Here is a 17,056-nt window from a genome sequence, read left to right as displayed (position 1 = left end):
AAATATAAAGGTTTTTTTATTTTGATATCTAAGCTGGGACCAGACTTACACCCCTAGAAGTGGTTTTACCTCTCATGTCACAAAAATAGAAGCAATCATGGATTGTAGTATTTTCTAGTGTGTTGAACATGTAGCATTACTAATGTGCTGTTATATTGGAAATTTCTGTATTCTGGTGAATAAATGTTCTTCCTTATCTGAAAAACCTTTATTTTCACCAATTATCCTTTTTCAATTATTGATTTTAGAAACATTGTCTAGAATAAAGTTTAATTTCCTATCAGTTCCAGTCACAGTAAGCTTCTCTGATGTTTAGCCATGACAGGAGTTTTCAGTTTTCAGACCTAAGAATGCAAAGATAAATATTTTTAAAGAGCTATTTGCATCCTTGCCTGCATATTTAGGATCTGCATTGTATTTTCAGTATTTCTGCAATCTAGAGTCAGACTTCCCATTTGGAAATTTTAATTGGGTCCTTTATTTGACATAGAACTATGTTTTAAAAGAACAGTGATGTACATCTTTTCAGGATCACAGCTCAGTACAATTTTTGAACTCTAGTATTGACTCAAAAGGGCTCTTTCTATTTTGCAGCCATTTTCCAAATTTGAGTATTTAGACTAATCCAAATTAGGAGGTTTCTGTGACTGCAAAATTCTGCCATTTGAAAAATATTTTTTAAAATTTGTTGAAATCCATTGAACATCCAAATAAATTACACCTTTCAAGTACAATGTTTATATTTATTAAGATTCCAAAAGAACAAAACCATTTTGGAAGGAAAGCCAAGTAGTACAGTACAGAGTTAGGGCAGAAAATGATGTCTCTATAACTGAGGGTTTGGCCCAAATTCGTGCAGCCTCAGAAATTATTCTGAAAATTAAACCTATTACAAAAGAACATGGAAAATCTTTAACACTCCAAACTCCCAGGTTCTTATCCTCAGCTTTGGTCCAACAAAAGCTTTTTGGTCCTTTCTTTTTCAAAGGACTGTGAGAAAGATTGACATGAAAAGCCAGTGCTTGGAGTAGACTTTTCAGCTGTGCTTTGATACAGCTCGAGTGAACCTGAGTGTAAGGATGAGTAACAGTTCCAGAACTGTGGCTGGGCTTCTTACAGCATTTACTAATACATATGAAAAAGAAAAGAAGGCCACAAAATTAATTTGATCCTAGGGTGACAAAAAAAAAACAAAACCAAAGTACATTCCTACTTTATCTGAGTTATGTCCAGTAGGAAAAACAGAGAACAAAACTATCAGTGGAATGCAAAACAAAGTAGTTGGGGTCAATATCAGGCAAAAGTAGAAGTATGGCTAAAATTCAGCCTGTGATCAAAGAAATATACGGGGGCCTAACTACCCCAAATACCCCAAGAAAGAAGCTGCCAAAAAATAAAAGGGAGAGAGAAAAACCAGACAGCAGATGGAGCCAGGACTGCTTTTCTCCACATTACCCAGCTTCCTTTAATGTCTCCTTTTTGGGCACGCTGTCTCTAGAGGCAGTCTGTGCTCCCTAGGACATACAGTTTCTGTGCAATATGCAAAACAATTTACTTGAAACAGAACAATTACAAATGCAGATACGATTTCAGCATAAATCTCTGTTCAGCTTAGTTATTTTCTCCTAAATTCTCTTCTAAATCATTTTAAGCAGTGAATTGCATGTATATATCATTAAAATAATCTTTACACAAACAATTTACTTAAACTAATATGGGAAATTGATTATTTGGGCTTCCTAGTAATCTACCAATGAACATTTTAATATCCTGTACAGAACATAATGGTCTTTTTCAGTCTAAAATACCATGATAGATTTCATTAGCTGAAAAAAAAAATTGCACTAGCACTAATATGCAATATCCAGTATAATTGTTCACAGGGTGCATAATGCAATTCTTCAGCAAAAGAGTTTTCTTAACATTTCTTCTGTGGTAGTTTATATCAGATTTCAAAAACACCTTTTTAATAAAAGTAATTATAACATTCTCTCGCTCCAGAAAAAAACAGAACCAGATAAAATTTTCAACTGTATCAACTAATAGAGTTTATAGCCAAAAAATGTTTCTGAAAACTTGCATAAACTTAAAATTTGTAACTTTTCTACTAATATTTTATGGACACTTTGTTTCATTTAACATCTGACAGCAAAAGTGATCTACTTAGGTAAATAATTTTTGAGAATATGTTCATTTGCTAAAATTTAACTACATAGTCTAAACATGTGGCTCAGTATAGAGAGTCTACTTCCAAATTGTCACCAACATGCCACATGCAAAAATGTCATTGAAGAATAATTGATTGGTTTACAGAACAGAGGATGAAGTGTTGACTGAAACCTCTCCAGTCTCCATGTCGGAAATTAAAAAATGACAATGATTACAGCATTTTTCCCACTTCAATACTATTTTTAGTACTGTGGTGCTCCAAGACTGTAGTGATTAAAATGAGTGCTTATACAAATGAGTTGCCATGTATTATATCATTACAAGACCATGACATCCCCCATTTATGGGTCACTGTATCTCTGATTGGTAAGACTTATCCCTTCTCATTAAAAATGGAAAGAGGACAAGGTATCAGCAGGCTTCCAACCAAAGTAAACAACACAGGAGAGATAAATTTTTTATTAGTTAAGTTTTCATTTTTTGAAGTAATGCTTTTTGTAAAAATTCACAGCTTAGCTGCAATTTTCCAACCCAAGTTATTGATTTCATCTAGTTCTCCAACCTCTAATAGGAACCACAGCTTCTGAGCATATTCACAGAATTTTCTAAAAAACTTCAGTTTGTTTTTTTTTTCTTACATAAATATATCTACAGATAGCTCTTTTCCTTGGTGTAAAGCTAGAAACAGTCATCTGGAAAAAGCCATTTACAAAAAGGACTCTGGACCTGTAGACTGGGAAAGCTGATTGCTGTCCCTGACAAGATGATAAAATAAAAACTAACAGAGCACACAGATAAAGATTGTTGCAGAAGTCAGCAGAGTTCCTTCAATGGGAAATCATGTCTGACTAGTTCTCTCTAATTCTGTGAAGCTGTCAGCATGCAAGTAAATAAAGGGAATATGAATATACATAAGTTTTCCAAAAGCCTTCCAATAATATTCCACTGCAATGTTATTAGAGAAACAGAAGTGTCATGGGACTAAAGAAATTTCTTTGTGGACTGAAAGCTAGATCACAGAAAACAAAGGATAGAGTTTTATGGATTCTCACCATGAAGAAAATTCACAAGTAGAGTTCTCCATGCTTGGACCAATTCTATTCATTGTCTTTAATGACCTATAAAAGGTAATGAACCCTGAAGTCTCTATCTCAGAGCTAATACTGTGCTCCTTTGGATAGTGAATTTCAGAACTACCAGTGACCAGCTCCTGAAAGACTTCATTGGAGTGACTTAACTGGGCAAGAAGTTGATAAATGAGCTTCAGTGCGGATAGATGTAAGATATCTAGAAGAACAAAAAAAATCTTAACTAGAACTGCACAATGCTGAAATTGGAACTAGCATTTATAACTCAGCAAAGTAATTTTTGGGCACGGTTGTCATTCCTCTGAAATGTTTGGTTTAATGTTCAAGAGCAACCCCAAAAAGCCAAATAATATTGGACATCATGAGGAAGAGCATAAGGAATAACACAGAGGGCATCATTCTGCTGCTGTAGAAAACCTCTGTGAGCCCATTGCCTGAGAGCTGTTTGTGTTTGTACTAAGACTTTCATAAACAAGTGAGTAAGATAAACATATTTGGCAAAGCCATGGAGGAATTCAAAAGAAATTAAAGATTAGTTTAAAATGGGGGAAAAAAATGGGACAAATTCATTGACATGATTGATAAATGGATTTTAAAAGGACCAGCTAAAGATACTCCCTCTGACATATCAAATCCAGTGATGCTGAATGATGGGAAATTGGAAAGGGAATGGACTGCACAAAGTGATGGAATTTATTACCCTCCCCAAGTGACAATTCTGCTGCCACTGTCAGAGACTGACTGCTGGGAGATATGGACCATGGGTTTGTCTCAGCAGGCCATTTCTTATGAGCTTATTATCCTCACCAGTAGCAATGAAACAGAGAGGAAGAAAAAGGAGATCAGGATTGGTGGAGAAAAATACAGTAAAGAAAAAACATGGAAAATGCGGGCACAAAAGAGAAGTGTTACTGAAATAGGAATATTGGGGCAGGAAGAAAAGATAGGTTTAAGAAACAAGCACAATTTCATAATATTCTTCTACAAAAACTTCTGGCATAGAAGAATAATACTTGTAGTAATAGGCAAATTTGGTTTGGTGTTTAATTTTCATAATATGGAACTTACTTTGTTATAAAATGTCACTTAATTAGCTATGGTAGAATTCTGAGAAAGCAGCTGTCCTGGATATAATAGACTTCAAATACAGCCTGAATTTTAAAAGTTTTGTTTCACAAATATTACACACTGATAATTATATGAAAAATAAGAGAGGTTTTAGACTATATGAAATTACCTGACTTCACTATTATACATTTTTGTACAATGAACATAGAAAATTTTTTTCTGTAACAAAGATCTCTGCAGATACTTCAGAGATGTGTTTTTCCACTGTCATTTTCAGTTCTGCAAGCTAGATGTTAGGCTATTAAATAAGGATGGTCCTATTTAGATGTGATTCATATAGATACAAACAGCCAAGCTAAGCAAACCACAGGGGAAAAATAAGGCCTTCTGAATTTCAAAAAGCATTCTCTTCATGCTTGTCCTTTGAAATACACTGGAGCGCATCAAAAATACAAAATTAATATCATTTAAACAGGAAAATCCACAAATAAAGAAAATGACACTGATCCATAAGCTTCATTATCCCCAGCTCAGGTGAGGTTGGAAGGGAACTCTGTAGACTGTCTGGTCCAGCCCCTCCTGCCAAAGCTAAAGGGGTTGAATTTTAATATCACTTTCTGGATTTATTTAAATCAGTGCAGCTATGGCCAAGCAACTGCTTGGCAGCTGCACCATCCTGCTACACCCACCACAGCACTGAGTTACAGCATAATAAGTTACAGGGTAATACATGAATATAACCATCCCAAGAGAGGCATTATGCCCTTTGGAGAAAACCCAAGTCCAAGGGAGAATGATGTAGGCAAAATTCTTGCACCTCTTTCCTTCCTATTCTCTCTAAAAGAACTCTCCCAAGTCAAAAAAACCCAAACAATCAAAAACAAACAAACAAAATAAAAACACCACAACAAATCCCAGGCAAATATACAAAAAGGGAAGTAAATATGGTATCATATACTTCCCCCATGTAAACTGGCAAGAAGAAACAGGGCATCAGCATATGGAGAAATGTCTTGATTGTTCATAAAACTATATCTACCCTTGTCTTTAATGGAGAATTATAAAAAATCCCAACCCTAAACTACTGATTGCAAAGTTCATTTTGGCCTACCTACTTAAGCAAGACTTTAGTCCATCAAATGGAAAACTTTTATAATCAAAGCAATTCCAACAGCAGCTCCATTGATTTTGTCATTGCATCATTTAACTGTCTCACTCTAGAACCTGAGACAGGCTGCTTCAGAACATCATCTGCCTGATGGAGATCTGCTTCAGGGCCATGTAAAAGAATTGCAAAATCATTCAACTTATCTGATGGCCCTGAAAGGAAAATTTTTTGTCTTCACTGTGACTGTGGATATAGGGAATAAGATAATTCTGTAACTTTATAAGAAATTAAACAAAAAGAAATCGTTTTTATTATATTTACATCAGACCAACATAACAATAACACTAATTAATTTTGCATGACTTCCCATTTTTGGATTTTCTGAAACTTCACTACTTTAGACTAATTGTGTTCTGTTATGGCTGATTGTGGTTTCTGCTCTGAAACAAATGCTTCGGTTGCTGCTTTCAAAATATTTTTGTTTAAAAAAAAACCCCAGCCATACTGGGGGATTGAAAAAACGTTATTGCTGTGATAAAGTTCTTGAAGGGTGGGGGGTTTGGTCTGGGGAATGGCAGGGGAGGAAGCTAGAGAAACAGAGTGTTAAAACCACTTAGATACAAAGATAATCTGTGTTATTGGTTTATTCCTGTGAAAATCTGTTTTGCAATGTAATTTGCCATTCTTGTATACAAATGCTATTACCAGATTTCATTACTAGCATTTACAATATTGTTCACTATTTAATACTAATTCATAATTAATCTTCTCCCACCTTCTTTCTGTATACATGCTGTATTCAATTTGAATTTTTTTTTCGGATGTTGAATTGAGAACTTAATCTGAAAATGACAGCCAGCATCTCACCTCACACAGGGTGAAAGTATATTCCAAATGAAATGCAGGTATTTTGTGGCAGGTTTTTACCCTCCTACAGCAGTGAAATCCAGCAGATCCTGCACATCACTGTCCCCCTGTGCACTGCCTATGGAGCTACCAAGGACACAGCTCAGGCACCAAGGAAGGATCCCAAGAACCAGATCTCTGTTTACATAACCACAGGCCACTTCTCCCGCCCTTGCCTCATTCAAGGAGCATTTCAAAATAGATGTAGGGACAAACACGAATAAAGCAGGGATGTGTGGACTCAGTAAAATCAAGTTTCATTCACAGCTCCATGGAATGTATCTGTAACACAAGTGATGATGGGCAGCTGTAACTGAGAGCACATCTCCACCCTGAAGGGATACAATAGATGGAACAGGATGAATGAAGCAGAGATGAGCATTCATGAATTTATTATTATTTACTATTTTTGTGATGTCCAGTGGATAACACAGAGATCTTCTCACAAGAACTGTTGCAAAGAACACAGAATAGCATTCATCCTCCTCACATGTTGTATAATGTTCAAAACAAATGTGAGGGAGGACAGGAACAAAATATAAGCAAATACTTGAAGAAAATAAAAATATGCAATAAAGACTAGATTGCCTCACATCTAGACATAATTGGGTACTGGCTGAATAAGGGACCTGACTTCTGAGTGTCTGACCTCACAGCATTCTTACATAACAGACATTTAAATGAAATAGAAGCATTATTTTTAATTTGTTGGATTCAAATCCTGCAAAAAAGACGTGCTACCATACACACATGCACCTACTTATACACACCACAGAATTCAGTAAGGCCCCTTCTGGCTCCATGCATTCATCAGCTCAAAGCCTTGAATACTGAGGTTGGGGTTTTTTCAGTACTACAGGCAACTTCACTTCAAAGGAACCATAAAGAGTGCACCTCCTCAGACTTTGACCCTAGCTACAGGTGACAGATTGTGCCTAGTACTTTTTATTATTCATAGTCTTTGCTGGTGATCTGCTAGGAATGGACACAGCACTGCACAAAGATAACATCTTATTACATTTGAGCACACTTGCCAGCCATCTGTACCTAATAATATTGCTTTCTCTGCTCTCCACAGATGCACATTACTTGTATTTCTAATCCTACAGTCCTCTAATTTTCCCCTGTAATGACTCTAACACACATTGTGACAAATTAATATACTCCACAAGCTACTTTCATAAGCACTTTTTCTCAGAATAGCCAACAGACTGCTATATTCATGTAGTTTAGGGGTGTTTTAGTTCACCCTCTACTGCTTCCTTTCCTCAGTTTACAAAGTGAATGCACTAACTTTTCATAGCATTTTCACAGAGACTTCAGAAAGTGTTTTGGGCATAACTCATACACCAGGGAGTATCAGATGTCTCAGAATAGGAAGCAGATACGAGTGCATATTCATCTAAACAAAGTGAGAATGGGGTCTGTCTTGGATTTAGTCCAGCTCCACTGAGGACAGCTGCATGTTTTACACAGAATATGCATTTCTATCTGGAAAAAGAAAATCTTTATATTTTCAGCCAAAAACCTCTAAGTAATTTCTCGGTAATTTATTTAAAAAATTAAGTGTAAGTATTTTTCTTCCAGAAGTAAGCTGGGGGGAAAGTGGCTTATGCAACCAACTTTTTATGTGACAGCTCCTCAATCAGAACACTGTGAGTCAAGGAGTCTGAATCTCTTCCATCCCTCCTACAAGAGATTAAAAATTGCTTTTCCCACTGCAATAGTGAGAAAAATTCTCATTAACTACCTGGTGACCCTCAGGTGAGAAATAATACAGCCAGTGTTCCCACTAGAGTTGGAGTTGTTCAGCCTGGAGAAGAGTACAGGGACACTTCAGAGCACCTGCCAGTATCTAAAAGGGGCTAAAATAAAGCTGGAGAGGGACTTTGTACCAGGGGAAACAACTTCCATTTGTGTCCCATTGTCCTAAAGGAGAGTAGATTCAGATTAGATATTGGGAAAAAATCCTTTACTGTGAGGGTGGTGAGGCAGTGGCCCAGGCTGCCCAGAGAAATTGTGAATGCCCCATTCATAACAGTGTTCAAGGCCAGGCTGGATGGAGCCTTGAGCAGCCTGGTCTGTTGCAAAGTGTCTGTGCCCATGGAGTGGGGTTGGGACAGATGATCTTCCAACAGCTATGATCCCATGGATTAAGAAAAAAACTCCAAAAAACTACCAAACCAATGACAAAAAAAAAAAAAAAAAAAAAAAAAAAACACATGAAATGGGACACAAAATTAGAGCAAATATCTTAACCTTTAGGTTTCCCTTTGTGAAATCAAGAGTCGAACTCAGTGATCCTCAAGGATCCCTTGCTACTCAACTTGCAATTCTTTCATTCTTATATTATTAAAAATGCAAGGTCAAGCATAAAAAGCAAAACAAATAAAAATACACGAAATAAGTTAATCTATGCCGTATGAATTTGTTCTCCTCTTGCAGGAATTAATTATCTTCTTCTGCCATTGTACAGTGGAGCCAGAAATCCATCTGCAGTCATTTGAGACAGAAAGGAAATTCAGAGTCATTCTGGCTATCTAAGGTGGGCATATAAAAAGAACAACTAACCTTAAGATGACTCTGCAATTGTGCAGAATATGTGCAACAGAATGTGAACACAATGGGAGGCCCAATGGGAAGATGTGGGCTAAGTTAAATATGCTAAAAAGAAAAACAGATGCAAAGCAGGTCAAGCTGGAAACTCAAAACAGGGGACCCTGAACATTTTGGCTTTTCTGTGGCATCTATACTGCAGGGATAATATCATTTCCATCTCACAGAAATATTATGAAGGTCAATTCATTAATGCTTATAAAGCTTTCAGAACTACAGTGGGGAGCACTTCTGTTGGAAACGTCCGTGGGGAACTTAATATTCGGGCATGCTCTGAGTTTTAAGTATGCAAAGAAATATTGAAGTACTTTACTATGAGCAAACACTATTTGTTCTGCTAAATTAAACCTATAGAAGAAATATGGGATCATGTAATTAAAAGTTGTCTGTGCAAACAAAGGTATTTAAGAAATGTGGAACTTTTTGAGTGCTTTATTCAACAACCTTAAAGGTCTGGAAATAATCTTGAAGATGTAATTGCATGTGCTGGCCATGAAGGGTGTGCATTACTTCATTTAGGATAAAAAATAGAAAAATATAGACATTTGCACAAAAAAACCCGAACAAGTGAATCCAGTTATACTATTTCAGGTACCTTAAAATCTTCAAAATTCTTTCAAAAGAAGCTTTTTATGTGCTATGCTCTTTCCCATGGGTAAGTCCTATTTCTAATTAATATAAACACTTAAAGAAGAAGAATAGATTATGCTCATCACAAATTTAATGAAATTACTATAATCTAATTTAGAGGTGTCATTTATGACTCTGTAGTTTTAAACAGAATAGGGTTCGGCACCTAACTTTAGATCCAAACTCTGGTATAGAGGGAAAAAAAATAATTCCCCACATTATTTTATTTACCACTTAAATATTAAATGAACTCTGAGAACTTTCAAGTAAAAGCTCATATTAATTTTAAAATTGGATTTCACTAAAATGTACCACTTTGCAAACATTTTATTTTTTGCTCTCTCTGTATGACCTCAGCAAGAAAACAAGACAGATTAACCAAACAGCTCAAACTGACTAAAACACTGTGGATAGCTTATAACAAGGTTCTTTTCGTTTTTAATACTTCATAATCAAAAATGTGCTCCTGCAGCACTGTGCTTAAATTGCCATTCCAAAATCCATCTTCTCTCTGTCATCACTGAACTACAGTGTCATGTAGCATTTGCATGATAAATAAAATACCTACTAGGCTGTTGTCAGAAGGATTACATGTTTATCTTCATAACTTGACAAAATAAAGTATTATAATCTATAAACTCTCAGAATTTAAATTTAAGACCACCTGATAGGAAATCCAGATAGTTAAGGGATTTAACTCATTGACTGTATCTGGAAGGCCTGTTTTTGCCAAACATAAGTAGGATTAGGAAAGCACAATTGCAATTGGCCATGGGATTCCATATCAGTTTTAACAAAAGCCTAAAACTGTTCTGGCCTCCATGGGTTTTGCATAAAGCCTGGGTAACGAACATACTGAAACGATGACTATACTGTCAATATAAATAACACAGCAAGAGTTAAAGGAGGTTTACTGTGTTGCACTGCTCCCCAGTAATAACACTGAAGACCAGTTTGGAAAAGAACAGAAATCTCATGCTTTGGGGTTTAAAGGTAGTCCATAACCATTTGGGAAGCAATTTTTGGAGAAGATTAAATTGCCAGTTCCTGGACCTTTTCAAGGGTAGTCAGTTGCTGCCCACAGCAAAAGAAACTGTGTTAGAGTAGATTAATTATATACCTGGTAAAGTACAACTGTTACTGTGCTCTTAACTGAGGTCTTGATTTCAAAGTTATTAACCTCATGCTCTGCAAATTCAATTCAACCCTATGATTGTTCTCCAAGAAAACCCTGAGTGGTTCTACATGGGAGACCTATTTTCATGAGGAACAAGTACTTCACGTACCAAAAAATGTACATCTTCATTCTTATTCAGTTCTTCCTAAATGTGTCATCCCCTAACAAGCAACCTTCTGAAAAAGTAATAAAATCACTGTTTTCTCCTTTTATGTTCCATCTGCTCAAAGTTCTACCTAAAAGATTTAAAACATCCTAACTGTGAGCTTCTCACTTCCTTTATTAATAGCAGATCTTTCCCCGGTGCCATATTTTAGTTTCTGGTTGGTCTGAACAAACACAGGTGAGCCTAAAAATGCTTGCCAGAGAAAAAGAAACAGCACAAATACAGAGGGAAAATACAAAGAAGCAACCCCAAGGAAATTAGGTCTATCCCAATTAACATTAACATAGACTTTAGTAGCTTATTCTACTGGATCATGCCTAGTTTTAGGATGATGCTGCCATCTCACATATTCAATTCAACTAATGTGAACTATAATCAATATTTTCATGATTTGCACTTGGACACCTAATCCCAAGAGCAGCCCCTAGATGCAGCTTAAACTGTTCAGCTTCCTGCTGTCACAAAATAGGTAAGACAATATTTCACATTGCTTGAATACTTTGAAATTGGTGCCACTGATTCATTACTACAGTTACCAACACATAAATTTATCATGCTCAAAACAGGACGTAGCAATTTCATACATAATAGCTTCAAGAATATTTCATTATTTCAATATGGAAGATGACATTAATGATTTAAATATAAAGGCCAAAAGTAACTCATTGAGAGCATCTCAGTGTAAAATATTCAGTTTACTTCTGTTAAACTCTAATCTGTATCTCAAAAAGACACTGTGGTCATAACCAATCTAAAAATGCCACAAAATGGAGAGCTGGCTTTCAGGTGTGTTACAAATGAAATCAGGAGCGTTGCTGTTCAAAACAGCGTTCTGCTAGAGGACTGCATCTGTGTTTTCAGTCAAGCAGACCTCCACCTAACTTCAGAAAGGCAACTTATTTACATAAAAAACTGCAGGGAAAGGCCCTTTAATGCTTAAGTATGATTCAGCTTTTATGCTTCCCTTCTAAATGAGGATTTTTATAACCAGCAAAGAAAGGAAAACCACTCTGAGGTGCTACTTAGGCTGTTAGCCCAGAGGCCTCGACCCTGCAGGTAACAAACCAAAACTGCCATTAGCTTTACCCAGCTCTGCGTGCAGCAGGATCACAGATCCTGGAATACGCAGCCCGTGTAACTTATGTAACTGAACATGCAAATACCCAGCTGAAATACCAGAGGTGCTGCACAGCAGAAGCTCGGGGAGGACAGAATTTGGGTTATGTGTGTGTGGTGTACTCCTAATCCGACGCAGACGGACCGAGGTACAAATTCTGGCAGGGCTGTGGCCCCTGGAGCAGGCAGGGGAAGCTGTGCCCGCCTCAGGCCCCGCTGCTCCCTTGCAGCAGCACAGGGCCCTCGCAGCTCCTGGGGCTTCCTTCAGCCAGCTCCTGGAGCTCCTGAGGTGCAGCCCGTGCCATAAACACTGCGGAGCGTCGGGAGCACACGAGCACCCGGAGGTTTGCAAGTTTGCTCTCGGCATACCTTTGTATCTTGGAAAAAGGGATCCGGTGTTTTGTGTACCACAGACCTCTGCAGTGACATACATTCAGAAGCAAGTGCTGCTGCAAGCAACCAAAAGGTTTCCTACACAAATATTTACTTTGTTGAGAGCATTTTAACCTGAGAGCTAAGATAGGCAAATATTAGCTACTGAAATCTTCAAATGACATAGTCCTTTACACATCTATCAGGACATAACACTAACTGTCTTCAAGTAATATCAAAGTAAACAAGGGAAATAATGGAGATTAGGAAAAGAAAATTCATTTCACCTTATGTTGCTTACTTTCACAAATATGCCATACAAAATAAGAATATATATATCACTAAATACAGATCTTTGTCCTTATCCCATGACTTAAACATGAAAAACCATGTTGATTTTTTTGCCTTACCTAGAAATCTCTGAATTATGTACCTTGATTGTTCATGTTATCTTTTTACTGATATGACAAAAAAAACGGAAATCACTGTACTGAATACCTGGAGTTTCACAAAATGCTAAATTACTGTGTACCTAAGCAAAAGTAGTCAAATCCAAGCCTGGCAAGCGGTATGAATCTAATGCACTCATCACTGACACTCTATTAAACTACAGAATCATTTGAGTCAAAAGGCTGGAACCTGTTGTGGTTCAGAATGACAAAGAACTATAAGAAAAAAAGAAATAGTATTTTGTAGAACCTATCTAAAGGTCCCTGAGTCTTTAAACCATAGGGGCTCATTCTTTCCCCCTTGAACTCTGCAAGAGTTTTGACACCAGCTGTAGCTGCAAGCCAAACAGAATTGGAAACATGGTATCTGAGATCAGGGAAGCTCTGTGTTTCACAAGGACCAGGTCTGCACACAAAATGTCTCATAGGTTTATCTTGGTTATTTATATTTCTTTTTTCTTTCCAAACACAAAAAAGAAATAATGATGTGCTGGAGTAGACTGTCATCTAAATTTCAGATCGATTTGTATCTGATTAATAAAAGCAAAGTGTACTTTAATAGGTGAAGTCCATTTACTCCTAGTAATGCAAATTGCACTAATTAAAAATTCTAGTTTTGAAGCTTCGAATCAAAACAAATAAGCAAACAAAATTTCTAGTAAAGCCACCAGAATTCGCATGAAACTGACAGGTAATAGTAAAAGACCATAATCTCCTTTTGTATTTTGTCTTCATTACAAAAGTATGATTTTCATATTCCAGAGCTCATCAGAAGTACCAAACAGTTTGTTCTTTTTTACAGGTGCAAGTATTTAAAACCACCACTAAAAGCTTTGTTGCAGAAAGCATACAAACCAAAATACCTACAGGGATATCTTATACTTTCTACTTACAGAAAATTCCCACTTAGGGAAGTGATCAACACATTAAAAACCAGAACAGATTTGTCAACTTTTGGTATTTATGCTGTCCCACTAAGTTTGCTATCATGCAATCAGAAACTTCCGTACTAATGGTAAACAGCCACCATGAATCTACATCCAGCTCCTCACAAATAACTGAAGTCCTGGGCTCAGTAGTCACTGCACTGTTTTGTATTTCTAACTTCTGCCTTTTTCTTAAAACAGAGAAGGAAAAGCAGGGAGGATGGGAAGAGAGAGGAGGGGAAGTAGATGCGTACAATCTTCAATTTCTAATGACTTGTAAATGTTATTGGTACGAGCACCAATTGATTTGCTTTCCTGTCCGCAATCCTGTCAGCCGTTTGGGGTCCAAGTGTGAACTTGGAATTCAGCCCTGAGTGCTGAAATCAAGATTTCTATGAATTTACTGAACACCCCAACTCTGCAGCAGGAAGAAAAAAGCATGCACTGGATCTCTGTCTTTTCATTCCAAAGTCCTTATACAACCACTGCAGTTCTCAAGTAAAACGCTTATTGGTATCATATTACTACCCCCCCCCCACAACACACACCCCCCCATCCAGGGTAGATTTTATTATTTCCATAGAAAATAAAAATACAGCCTTTACCTTACAGATCTGAAAATAATCTGAAGTGAGCGTCTCCTGGATCTCCTCTCTGGGTGTCCCTGCAGCTCCCGCAGTCCCTCCTGGGTGCACGGAGCCACCAGCCCCACTTCCACTGCCACCGCCACTGCTTCCAACAGGGGATGCGGCAGTTAAACCATCCAAAACTTTGCGAAAATTAAATTTCTTCATTTTGGAAAAATCTTTAGGAGGATTTGAGGGGGGAGAAAGGATGTGTCGTAACACATTCAGCTACATGTAGCGACCGAGAAAGTCTTTAATGGTCCTCTGAGTGAGGCAGCACTTTAAGTCTCTTGTACCAAACAGAATGTCAATATTAGGTATAATTGATCGAAAAATACAAAGGCTTCATTTTGCCAGACGCAAAAGCTACCTGGAATGGTCCTTTCCAAAAATAAATAAATAAATAAATAAAAAATCCACAAGCAGCAGGACTAAGATTTACATTCAAACAAGGAACAATGGAACAACCGCCAGCGGGTTCGCTCGCAAAACCCGCATTTAGCAGTGGTCAAAACAGAAAAGTAAATAAAAAATTCAAGCTGGCATCCAAAACAGTGGGATCCATCCCTCTACCTCATCTGCCTAAGATCTGCCTTCGGCACTTGATTATTTCAGCCAAACTACTAAAATGCGTCTACATTCAATTGCCCCTTCCCCTCAGAACCCCTTGGAGCCAGGGGTATCTCTGCCCCCGAGGTTTCCGCGGAGCGATTCCCCGCTCCCAGCCGCGGGTGCGACTCCTGCTCTGGTTCCCTGCCCAGCCCAGCAAATGCCGGCAGCCGCTGCCGCACTCGGCGCTCCTGTCTCTCCCCTCGGGCTCCACGGCAGGGTGCGAGGTGCGGGCAGCGAGCCCCCTCGCTCTCTCGCCGCCCCGGCCGCCGCTCCGTGAGGAGCGACGGCAGCGAGCGACCCCCTAAGCCGGTCCGGCCGTCCCGGGCTGACCACCCGTCCCGTCCCTGCGCTGACGGACCCCCGCCCGTCCCGATCACCGAGCCTGTGCCGCTGCCGTGCTCTCCCCCCAGAACCGCTCCGGCGGGACCGGGCTCCCTCGGGCGCCGGGGGGACGCGGGGCGGGGAGGGGCGGGTGAGGAGCGGAGCGGAGAGGAGCGGGGCAGGTGAGCGGGCAGCGGAGGGTGGTAGTGGCGGCTCCCGCCCGCCCGGCGCGCTCGCAGCCGTTCTCCGAGGTACTGAAAGCTCCGCCGGCGTCAACCGCAGCTCCTCCTCCTCGCCCTTCCTCCTCCTCCTCTCTTTCCCTGCCTCCCGCCCCCGTCCGCCAGGCCCCGCCTGCCGCAGCAGCGCGCAGCCCGCGCCCCGCCCCCGCTGCCGGCTCGGCTGTGGGCGGGGGAGAGGGCGGGGAGACGTTAGTGATTGACAGGCACGCGCGCGTTCCTATCCCCTGCTGCGGGCTGGCCGCTGGAACGTGACTGGCGGGCAGGGCAGAAGGGGCGGCTCCAGACAGGGAACAAGCGATGTCTGACGGCCCTCTCGATCCGCAGTCTCTGATTGGAGTGCTGTGAGGATGGGCACCCACTCCCACCAATAGAAGCGCAGTTCCGCGACGCCCCGCCCCCAGCCAGACGGGATGGGCGGGGCCAGGGGAGCTCCCGCCCCACTGCGGCGAGAGCGGCAGCGGCCGCGGAGCTGCTGAGGGGGAGCAGCCTCGGGGCAGCGGGGCTGGAAAGGAACAGGGTTTATGGCGGTGGGTGGAACTGAAAGTTGGTGTCGCAGCTTCAGCTGCGTGCGGGACGTCGAACAGACCCAAAATTCGGCATAAAGTTGTGTCAGGGGAGACTTTGGTTGGATATTAGGAAAAGGTTCTTTCACCCCGAGGGTGGTTGGGCACTGGAACGGGCTCCCCAGGGAAGTGATCATAGCACCCAGCCTGACAGAGTTCAGGCAGTGTTTGGAAATTCCCTCAGGCACATGGTGTGACTCTTGGGCATGGTCCTGTGCAGGACAAGAAGGACAAGAGATGGACTCAGCGATTCTTGCGGGTCGCTGCCATCCCAGGATATTCTGTGGTTCTGTGCAAATGCCACGGGCGGTGACGCTCTCGGCGGTGTGAGGAGCGGCCCTGAGAGGAGCCCCCATTGCTCGGAGGGGTCTGTGCGGGTCCGTGCTCAGCCCTCACACTGACCTTGCCTCCTCGGGGGCAAATCCCATTTTCCTTCCCGGGAGGAATACAAAGGACCCGGGGCTGCCCTTCGGAGGCTCGCTCCGAAGCCGTGCAAATGGCTGGGGACAGCTCTGTGGCCTCTGAAGCGCGATCCGGCACAGGAGGTGTTACACTGCACACAAGCTTCTATTAAAAGGTTATTCAGGTCAGGAACAAATGAGGCAGCGATTAAAAGTGACTCATGGCACAGTGCTGTCAACGTGGTTGGAAGCCGAGAACTGAATAAAGTGGTGTAAGGAATAAGCACATAGCACCTCTCCTGTATAGGAATTAATCTTTAACACCTCACCAAAGTGTTGTACTTTCTTCACACTTGAGGTGACCAATGAGTGCACACTGGTCACCTAACTTTTCACATGTTTTAGGGGTGCTTAATGTAGTTCTAATATCCACTCTAACCCCAAATTTGATTCTATGAATCCTAGTTTTTATTTCAGCATCTTACACTGAGATTTATACTTTT

The 17,056-nt window shown here is 40.2% G+C and overlaps 1 protein-coding gene across 9 annotated transcripts in view; it reads right to left on the bottom strand.

The window, feature by feature from the left end:
• Positions 1-14,586, bottom strand: part of STXBP5L (syntaxin binding protein 5L) — a 184,764-nt gene extending 170,178 nt beyond the window's left edge. For all 9 annotated transcript variants that reach the window (XM_074534789.1, XM_005486091.4, XM_005486092.4 and 6 more), the window contains exon 1: positions 14,397-14,586. In XM_074534789.1, coding sequence (XP_074390890.1) covers positions 14,397-14,585 — 189 coding nt within the window. In that variant the 5' untranslated portion in view covers position 14,586. The remainder of the gene's footprint in view (positions 1-14,396) is intronic.
• Between the last annotated feature and the right edge of the window lie 2,470 nt (positions 14,587-17,056).

The sequence above is a fragment of the Zonotrichia albicollis genome, chromosome 2 (genome assembly GCF_047830755.1).
Source record: "Zonotrichia albicollis isolate bZonAlb1 chromosome 2, bZonAlb1.hap1, whole genome shotgun sequence".
NCBI lineage: Eukaryota > Metazoa > Chordata > Aves > Passeriformes > Passerellidae > Zonotrichia > Zonotrichia albicollis.
Note: the sequence above shows the minus strand (reverse complement) of the source record. Positions and strands in the feature narration are given on the sequence as shown.